This window comes from Micromesistius poutassou, assembly GCF_964030765.1.
Source record: "Micromesistius poutassou genome assembly, contig: SCAFFOLD_5584, whole genome shotgun sequence".
Lineage (NCBI taxonomy): Eukaryota > Metazoa > Chordata > Actinopteri > Gadiformes > Gadidae > Micromesistius > Micromesistius poutassou.
The window spans coordinates 5001-15341 of NW_028180255.1; the positions used below are offsets into that span (position 1 = coordinate 5001).

The 10341-nt window shown below is 47.7% G+C and overlaps 1 protein-coding gene across 1 annotated transcript in view; it reads right to left on the minus strand.

Moving 5' to 3' along the window:
- Positions 1–9904, minus strand: part of LOC311370971 (uncharacterized protein) — a gene marked incomplete at both ends in the record, with an annotated part of 13777 nt that extends 3873 nt beyond the window's left edge. Inside the window, 6 exons of the mRNA XM_084489238.1 lie at positions 1199–1259; positions 2106–2167; positions 2810–2969; positions 3749–3877; positions 8925–9034; positions 9619–9904. Of these exons, the coding sequence (XP_084345364.1) occupies positions 1199–1259; positions 2106–2167; positions 2810–2969; positions 3749–3877; positions 8925–9034; positions 9619–9904 (808 nt within the window). The remainder of the gene's footprint in view (positions 1–1198; positions 1260–2105; positions 2168–2809; positions 2970–3748; positions 3878–8924; positions 9035–9618) is intronic.
- Between the last annotated feature and the right edge of the window lie 437 nt (positions 9905–10341).

Consider the following 10341-nt stretch of genomic DNA (forward strand, 5'->3'; position numbering starts at 1 on the left):
CACTATAGGGTAGGGATATAGGGATCGGTAGGGTAGAGGGAGGGAGAGAGCGAGCCACAGAGTGAAAGAGCGTCTTACGTCAGAGCTCTGTCTGCAGCCTCTGTCATCGTATCCTCGGTCACATTCATCTAAATGCTACGACCCCCCAGCTCCGCCCTGCAGGAGCACACAGGGTCCGGGCTGTCAGCACCCGCTCCCTGTAATCACTCACATGTACCACAGGCACGCACGCACGCTCCTGTGCACGTGCACAGGCACGCACGCACGCTCCTGTGCACGTGTTCATGGAGCACGTGCACCGGGTAGGATGCTCTGGTTCAATACAACAAACGACAACATACAAACCAAACAGGCCGCTTCCAAGTCTCAATTTTCATTTCAACACTGATTGTATACTTGTGTCCCTGAACTTCGCTGCACACTGCATATCAGGGACTCGAGGGCGTAGAAAGCATTATTTAGGAGGGGTGCGACGGAAAAAAGGTTAAGGTGCTTCGACCGTTAAGTCGACCATGCTACGAAGAAAACTTTGCACATCACTTTCCACTTACGAGAAACCACCTTTAGCTAAAACATTAAACCATTTGTCTTATATTCGTGAAGAGCTACCTCACTACACATGCTACTTCAGCACACTTATTTAGCTAGCAGAAGTTCATGGACTTAAGTGGACTAAGTTCACCTAAGTCCATAATCTTCTGCTAGCTAAATAAGTGCTTGAATGGTTGAACTTGAATTGTGGTTCTGACGCCCCCTAGTGCCATACATACACAAGGGTATGTATTCTACCCTGTCATAATTGTCCATCCCTTCCATATATCACGTCTACTTTACAGAAACCTTAACCTGGGGATCAATCCTGCTGAACCCATCTATTCAATCCTAAATCTTCATCATCTTAGTCACTAGATGACCTCAGCTCGATAACATTTATATAATTAGTTCAATTAATATATGGAGGCATACCAATGTATTATTGTCAGTACATAGGAATTGGTTCCCGGGTATTGAATTGGATTTGAGACCACATGCTGAGAAACATGGTGATTGGATAAAGGGAATGGTGTGTGTGTGTGTGTGTGTGTGGAAATGGACTGCAGACGCACGCACAAACGCACGCACAAAGACACGCATGGAGAGAGGCTATTTTTAGGCCGTCTTTTCATCTTTTTTTATGTACATTTTCTTGACGGTTCACCTTGTCTGCATTTCCCAGAGGGCCGGCTGCTGCTGTCAGACTCTCGGTACACAGAAAGACCCTGAAAGACAGAAACACAAGGGCACACCATAAAGATGAACCCACAAACAAGCCGTGGGGGACACGCGTGGCCTTTAGAAAGGGCACCGATCTAAAATAACTAAATAAAAGGAGTTGATTTTGCAACATGACGGTCGCCACCCTCCATCCCCCCACAACATGCCTCGCGTTTCATCTCAAGCCTGACTGAGTTATCGTACCTGCGACCCAAATCAACGCGTGCCAGTCTCAGTCACGGCTCCCATCTGACTGACTCATTCGAATAATAAGCCTCTAATGGCCTGAGCCAACGTGCTGTTGTGTGGATGGAAGGGACGGACGGACGCGCGTGCATATAAACAAGAGCATCACCAGCCATCGCACGCTGTGGATGGACGGCAGTCACATGGCGGGCTGCATGTGACTGCCCTGTGGTGTGTCAGTGTGTCATCTGAACCGGGGTCCTATCCAATGCATGACCGTAGGCTAAGGCAGTGGCACTCTGACTGTTATGTAACCCGACTTCTCTGACTGGCTGCTCACTGACTGACTGGCAGGCTGACCTACTGGCTGGCCCGGCCGTGGGGCTAAGATCCAGAAAAGGCCAGAACAGAACAGAAGGGATCCGACTGAAGAGGAGCAGCAGCCACACAGCGTCACAGACGCACAGACACGGCGGGGGATAAATGATGCCTACCTTTTAAAAATAGGCACCGGCTCATTTTTTTTAATACCGGGACTTTGCTAAAATATGTAGGACTTACACAAATATACAATATCAAATAGAACAAAGGCCAATCTTAGGCAACTGTACATGGGCATGTACATTGTGTTTATTCTGAGAAACTATTCTGAGCCTTCCACCCACCTCTCTGCTGGGGTTGGTGTCTGCCCAGGTGCTGATGAAACCAGTTCAGGATCGATGGCACCCTGGAAAACAATCAGATTCAACTCAGTGACAGCGACTGACGATGACTCAACATCATCAACATGAATCAACACCAGAGACAATATTCAGGTTCAGCGTTGACATGCATCGCTAATTATGCAGTGACAGCTGACACGTCTGCTGGGCTGAAAACCCAAGACAGGTTAGACAGACAGACAGACAGACAGACAGACAGAAAGACAGACAGGCAGGTTGTTGTATGAGGGGGAGGAGCAGAGGGGGACAGACAGACAGACAGACAGACAGACAGACAGACAGACAGGCAGGTTGTTGTATGAGGGGGAGGAGCAGAGGGGGACAGACAGACAGACAGACAGGTTGTTGTATGAGGGGGAGGAGCAGAGGGGGACAAATGGAAACAAATGGAGAGAGAGAGAAAGAGCTCACGAAATAAATGAAGACAGACAGACAGACAGACAGACAGACAGACAGACAGACAGACAGAAAGGATAGCAAGCAGACAGACAGAGAGACAGACAGACAGACAGACAGACAGACAGACAGACAGACAGACAGACAGACAGACAGACAGACAGAAAGGATAGCAGGCAGACAGACAGAGAGACAGGCAGACAGACAGCTGTCCAGACTATAGTCATGGTACAGAGGGTGACAGTGGTTACCTGTTCAGGGGAGGAGCAAACTCTGGATGGGAGGTCTCTGCAGGAGCGAGGAGAAACGTCCCCCTCTGCCTCCCTCTCTGCCTCCCTCTCTGCCTCCCCCTCAGCCTCCCCCGCTGCCTGGCCTTCCCTCTGGGAGACCAGCGGTGGAGTCCTGCCGTTCCTATACACAACGAAAACACACACGTCAGAATGTTCTTATGCTGGCAAAAACAAAGTGTGTGGTTTAACGTCCTGTTCAGAGTAAAAGGTGACTAAAGGTTCACTCGTGGTGTTCAAGACAAGTCATCTAAACAGAGAGAGGGCTGCAGGTTCGGCGCTGGCTGCTCTGCTAATACCCAGGGTTCATTGTTGACACTTTCTCACCGGGCCGAGATGGAAATCAGCCAGGATTTATGTTCGTGTTTATGCACACGCCATACATTCTGGTCCTAACCGGTTTTTCATTATACACTGCGCACACCCACACCTTGCTTCGCTGTAGATGACCCACGTTCATTCATTTTTTTTTTTTATGCTGTACCAACAACATACAAACTACCACTAGGTTGTTTGCTCCGATGTTGACCTGAAAACAGACACGTTTAAGATTCAGAGCTCAGCACACGGACCTGGAGACTGAGGGACGCGCCGTTACAGATCTGAGGGAGGATAGTGGCTAGTGGTCTTTAACGTTTCCGTGAGGCGCAAAGGGGGGGGCAGTGAGGGAAGGGGTGCGTCTGAAGCGATGGGAACACAGCCTTAGCCCACAGGTCTGAGTCTCAACGGAGGTGCTCAGCTGTAGCCCGTGTGTGAATGACCGTAGAAGCCTCTCAAGTCTCTTAAGTCCGTTAGCACGCGCAGCGGCGTGCAAACACAGAATCGAAAACGAATATTGAAAAATGTAAAAATCCAGTTTGAAAAAAAGAGAGCAGATAGAGACTCAGAGACGGGGCTACTCACTCTCCTAGCGTAGAGCCGGTCTCCTGGTCCTCCTGTCCCTGAATGGACCGCTGGTCCAGGGTCAGCGTCTGGGGGCTGGTGCTGAGCTGAGAGGCCCCGTCCCATCTTGAAGACTGCAGGGTGTCAGAGCTGCACAGGAGGTAGAAAAAAAACGCTAGTTATCATGTATAAATCAAATGTTCAGTATTTAAAGTGGGTTCAAAACATGCACGCTAGCATGTGGGACGATCTCTTCCTCTCTTGCCTGTGGCCTACCTGACCAAATGGCTTGGCCAATAGGCAGAGAGAGGCGGGGTCATCGGGTGACATGGTGCGCCTGTGTTGAAGTCTATTTAAGTTCTGCTTGTTGGTCCTTCCCTCTCTCCTGCTGTCTCTGTTGGTTTGTGCTATTCATTGTTCTGGATTGTCTCCATTCAGGGCTGTCGGTAGTTTGGCTTTTCCTTAACATTTACATTTACATTTAGGGCATTTAGCAGACGCTTTTATCCAAAGTGCATTACAATAAGTACATTTGTCAGAAGAAGTGAAACAATATATCGCCGTCAGTACAGTAAAGATGTTCATAGAACCAAGTACTGACAATCACCAGGCCAACCCATTCCCCGTGTACAGCAGTGATAGCCAGCTACTGCAGATGCTACACCATTAAGTACTATGAATAAATACAACGTTCATTAAGTGCGTTCATTAAGTGCCAAGATGTACAACAGACGTACAACATGGACGTACAACATGCATACATAATACACTGCACACACCCACACCTTGCTTCCCTTCTGATGACCCACGTTCATTCATCAATGTCATCGGTTGTGTTGTTTTGGTTCTGTTTGGGATGTTGAGAAGGAATGTACATATCCTTTGAAAAGCTGTTTCTGTGTGAACTCCCTTTTTTGTGACGTTCTTGCGCCGGTCGTGACACATGTCTGAGGACATAACAATTGTTTTCACATGTGTGAGTGTACATCTGGCATAAACGGAGTGATAATTCTGTTAAAGACCAGAAACAGAAAGGCTGCGGTATCCAAGACAACAAACAGCAGAGAGAATGTAACAAAGCAAGGCAAAAGCAACCGATCTAAGAATGAATAGGAGCGGAGCAGAATCCCTTTCCTACTTAAATACTTGTAACTAGTTGAACCACATTTGACTAAACCAAATCTCTCCGTGGCAGCAGGGTGTAACCGAAAGCCTTGTGCGGTTCGCAAAGGTCCCTGCTAAGAGGACACCACCCGTTTGACGCAATTAGCCGGCGATTACCCACAATGCCATGCAAAACAAACAACCCATGGCGACCCAGGCCATGTGGTGCACCTCATCCCGGCGTCGTCATGTGGCTTCTCAGCGGTATGTCCCGATAGCGTGATCCCCATAGCACCACGACACACACTGCCAATGCCCTGCTGCAGGTCAGTGAGCCACAGTACACACAGTGATGGATTATCAGAAGGCCAAGGGGGGCATCTGTGGCCCACAAGGCACAGGACACAGGCTGGGTATTTTATTTCAAACCTAAACACGAGAACGTCCTGTTTGTGAACAGCATTGTATTCCGGTGGCTTATCTGTCACTGGATTTTTTTTTCCCCGACAGCTGCGTTCCAATATACCTGGAGCGTGATGTTTTTGTCAGTGAGCCCTGGTCTCGCAAAGAAAACCACACAAAAACATACTCAATGAGTTTTGTACAACTCATTGAGACCCTCACGGCCTGGGTTTGTCTGTGCCGCAATTGATTTACAAACAACGGCGCAGCCTTTTTAAGAATCTCCAGCCAATCACGGTGACCCTCGCGCTCTCTTCACTCTGGACAAATACGGTCAGAGTTCAAGCAGAAACACAACGTAATCTGGATAAAGGGTTCCATGGTGAATTCATCTTGTGAGTTCATCTTGTCACATCGTTGTTCACCGTCTATCTCGGGTTGAATCTGCAGCAAGGAACCGAATGAAAACTCATCTCATAGTAATGTACTGTAGAGAGAATACACACATTAGGAGCAGGGAGGAGGTATGGTGTGGTTTGGGGTAGGAATGGCGAAAGCAGGGAGGGGACAAAAGCATTGCTGGATAACAATGTCCGTATGGATTAAAACACACACACAACCACACACACACACACAAACACACACCCACACACACTCGTTAGTATGGATAATGAGGCAACCCAGATTGATTTTGATAACACTTAGTCCACAAGTGTGTGCACATAATGCACAAACAGTTCAGATTCTGAGCACGTGAGAGAGGTGGGCCCGCCGATGTCTGGCTTGACGTGTGTGTGATGCAGGTGGAAGTAGGTCAGGGAGACTGAAATCTGACGCATGCAGACGCATCCCACACGTGCACACACACGCACACGTGCACACACACACAAACGCACACGCACACACACACACACACACACAAACGCACACGCAAACGCACATGCGCACACACACACACACACGCAAAAAACATTGTAATATAAATAAACATGGATCCAGTTCATGTCATATCCAATTAATACTTGTATTAGAATTTTAATGCAAACACTCTCTATAGAGTACCATAATCAGTCGGCCTAATACAGTACTGGATTACAAATAAATGATTCCTAAAATGAAGTCAGATGATTCCCCCTCATGTTCACAGTCCTTGGCAGTATAATAACACTGATATCATATGACGTTTGGATGTTGTACAATGTTGTAAAATGTATTTTTTGTTTGAGACGATGCTCGTGTCGTAACTAGTGTGGTACAAAAGATAGCCCTTGGTTTGTCACCGTATGATATTAAATGCAATCGAGAGCCAACCTGAATGGCGTCCTTAATCCTTAAACTAATCTGGACGAATAACACATCATTCCACCACCATATTTATGTAAGTTTCTAAGCCTGTACTGTATATACTGTATATACTGTTTATATTTTATATTTTGCCCCCATCTTTTTAAGCACCAGGGGGAGCTCTCCCAGATTTCGGTGAACTTGTACATGTACCAGTTCATGGACAATAATGATCATTCATTCATTCATTCACACACAGCAATGAAGCACCATGTCGACACCAGAACCACAAGCCGGCTGGGAAAAAGACCCTTCATGCATGAGTGACACCAGCACAGAGCTAGCTCCAAACAAACACCAACACAAACACAGACATACTGGAGACGCAATCTAGCACATTGCATCTCCAGTGTTGTCAGGTGACTTGACCTGAGTAATGTCCAGTGTGTGTGTGTGTGTGTGTGTGTGTGTGTGTGTGTGTGTGTGTGTGTGTGTGTAGCGCTGTGACCTGGAATGTTACGGAGGCTGTTAGAGGAGATGTCACATGTCCTTTGTGTTGGTTGCTGCTACTGCTCTCATCAGGACCCACGGCGGGGCTCTGGTATCAAACACGGCTCCAGAGACATTATTAATTAATGTATTTTTAACCACAACACGCACACACACACACACACACACACACACGGGTAAACGGAAAATTGTGCAACCAAATCCCATTTGCGCTCACAGTCTATAACCCATGCCTCACCTCCCTTCTGCCTCAGTACTGAATGGACTACCCTCAGGGTGTGTAAGCACACACACACACACACACACACACACACACACACACACACACACACACACACACACACACACACACACACACACACACACACACACACACATGGACACACACACACACACACACACAAACGAGGGGGTCAGTCCCAACAGCAACAGTCATCACCCGGTGCATGACCATGCAGAGCCACATGCCACACACAAGCACACATGTGCACACACACACACAGACACACACACACACAGACACACAGACACATTTTTTAATGTGTGTGTGCTGGCTACAGAGGCAGTGGCTGAGCGAGGGAGGGCGGGCGGCGTCAGCGCAGCAGACTGATTTATCGCGGCTCGACTCCCTCTGCCCTTTGCAGCGGGCGTCGTGTTTGTCTGGCAGGTTCCCCGGTGAGCGTTCACCGGGGGCCAGAGAGAGACGCTGTCCTGATGACGTCACACGGCGGGTGTCAGGACTTTTAGGGAGATGACTCACCGCCGGCCGGCCGGCCGCTGTTCCTGTTGCTCCGGCTGGCTCCTGGCCCCTTTTTTTTTCTTTCCTAATGTCACTTCTTTTTAAATTGATGATCGTTTTAATTTTAATCTCGTTGGAGTCAACGGTCGAGTCAAGTGGTAGTCCGGGCCGATGCGGTTCCAGGGTGAAATCTCGGTCACTCGTCCACATAAAAGTGTAGTGAAATGTAGTGAGTGTTTGGCATGAGAACAGAGATACTGGTGATAACGTTTTACACCAGGACTCCAGGAATTAAACACTTCTATATATATATATATATATATATATATATATATAGTACATTCTTCTCCATTTGAATGCAACTTGTCTCAAACCCCATGTATCAGTATATCCTGATTTGTTTCAGTTGTGTATTGTTTATACAGTATTTATGTATGTATATGCTCACAATGGAAGGTTCAATGCCAAAAAGACTCTTTTGGTTTTGACTGGTACTTGAAGTGAAGTAGCAGATGAACTCAGAGCACATTCAGCGCTGCACAGGCCAAGAGTCAGAGGCTGGGGCTCCAGAAAGAAAAACAGAAAAGACTGAGCAACACACTACTGTGGGAATAGGACACCAGACCCCGCGTCAACAGCCGTACAAAACAAGCAATTCCCACCGAACTTCCGAAGAGTCCGTTTCAATGCACTAATATGGTGGTGTAACACATTTACTACAATGTTTCACCACCAGGGGGTGACTAGGAGTTTGTTAGGATTTCACAGCGATTCTATAAAGTGTCAACGAGGTCAGTTTCAAAGCTAGCAATCTCACCCACCGTTTCTCACTACAACAGTCAGAGTGTTTTCCAAACAGGGTGACCCTGCATTCTGAAACCAACGTGTTTACCATGCCCCCATGGCTTATCAGAGACTGCTCTGAGACGAGTGCAGGGAGACTAGAGATAGTGCTGCAGAGGGTAGGAAAAACATTCCAGGTTAAATCAAAACCTGGAACTCCATGACTGATTCCCAGTCCCAACGCTGTTATAGTATCAATTTGTTCTGAGTAGAGGAACAATCCATGCATGTCTCTCCCTATGAATGTTGTTGTTGTTTTTTTTTAACTCTCAGGTCAAAACCGCACCGTGCGCGGCGTCGATTGCGGGGGCGTACCTGCCGATCCGAGAGTGGGACCATGCGCCGAGGGAGGCGCTGCTGAGAGAGACGGAGCAGGCCCTGTGGTCGTCATCCAGCGTGTCTCTCTGTGTACCACCGGTAGGGACCTGAGGAACACAGCACAGCAGGGGTCACACACACACACACACACACACACACACACACACACACACACACACACACACACACACACACACACACACACACACACAGGTGGCACTTCATTCAGAAACATCAACATCGAAGCACATATAAACCCACGCAAATACACAGGGCATACAAGTAGATACACACACACACACACACACATGAAAAGTACACAGCCAGAGCCCTAATTAACGAGACATGCAATCACTTACACAGAAACATACAATTACATACATTACAACATACAACATACAACTTACACAAGCATACAATTAAAAGTTGATTAAAAGCGCACAAATGCAAACACTGCGGCATCAGAGGATGCATCTGAATCAGTGCAATCACATCATGGAACCACTATCTCACCATGTGTATATTGTGCACGCAACACACATGTAAAGCTATCAATGATGAAATACACAATGATCCAAGATTCTTCATAGAAGGGAAGGGTTTGATCCGTCTGTAGGGCCTTTGAGCAGAGGGCCAGAGTCGAGCTCCCTCTCCCCTTGCGTGACTCTCCCACAAATACCAGGTGACTCACCTCAAAGTCAGACAAAGCAGAGAGCGGGGGCGGAGGCGGTGAGGAGGCAGGGGTGGTGAACGCCATGTCCTGAGCAGTAGGAGGGTGAGGATGATGATGATGATGATGATGATGAGGCGGAGGAGGAGGAAGAGGAGGAGGAGGAGGAGAGGAAGAAGGAGACGAGGGTGGAGGAGGAGGAGGAGGAGGGAGTCGGACAAACAGTTGGTCGTGGTGTCTCAGGAGACGGAGCAGCAGGGCGTTACACACGTTCTGCTCCTCCAGCATGCGGGGTCCGGTTGGAACACTGCAGAGAGCGAAGGAGAGATATAGGAGAGACACGATAAGAAAACACCGGGTAACGGGTAAGCTTAGACGCGCTGAAACGACCCAACGACGCCCTCTAGTGGAGGTCAACGCGTATGGCATGTCCGCAGAGTTCCATCGGGTTTGAGGAAGTGAAATCCATACTGATGGTCACTCACAACAACAAGTTAAAAATACATCAGCTGCTTACACAATACAAGGAAAGAATCCACTGTTGTTTTCCTTGGTGGAAAAAAACATATCAACATATCAAGTTAGCCTAGTATAATTGCCTGAGTAATATTTTAAGGTTCATAATTAGCGTCAAAAAGGCCCAAGTCAAATAGATGACTTAGGCAGATAGTGATTATGGAATGTAAAATGCAGTCTGATTGAATTATGACATATCCAATGAGGCACAGTCAATCAGCAGCGTAG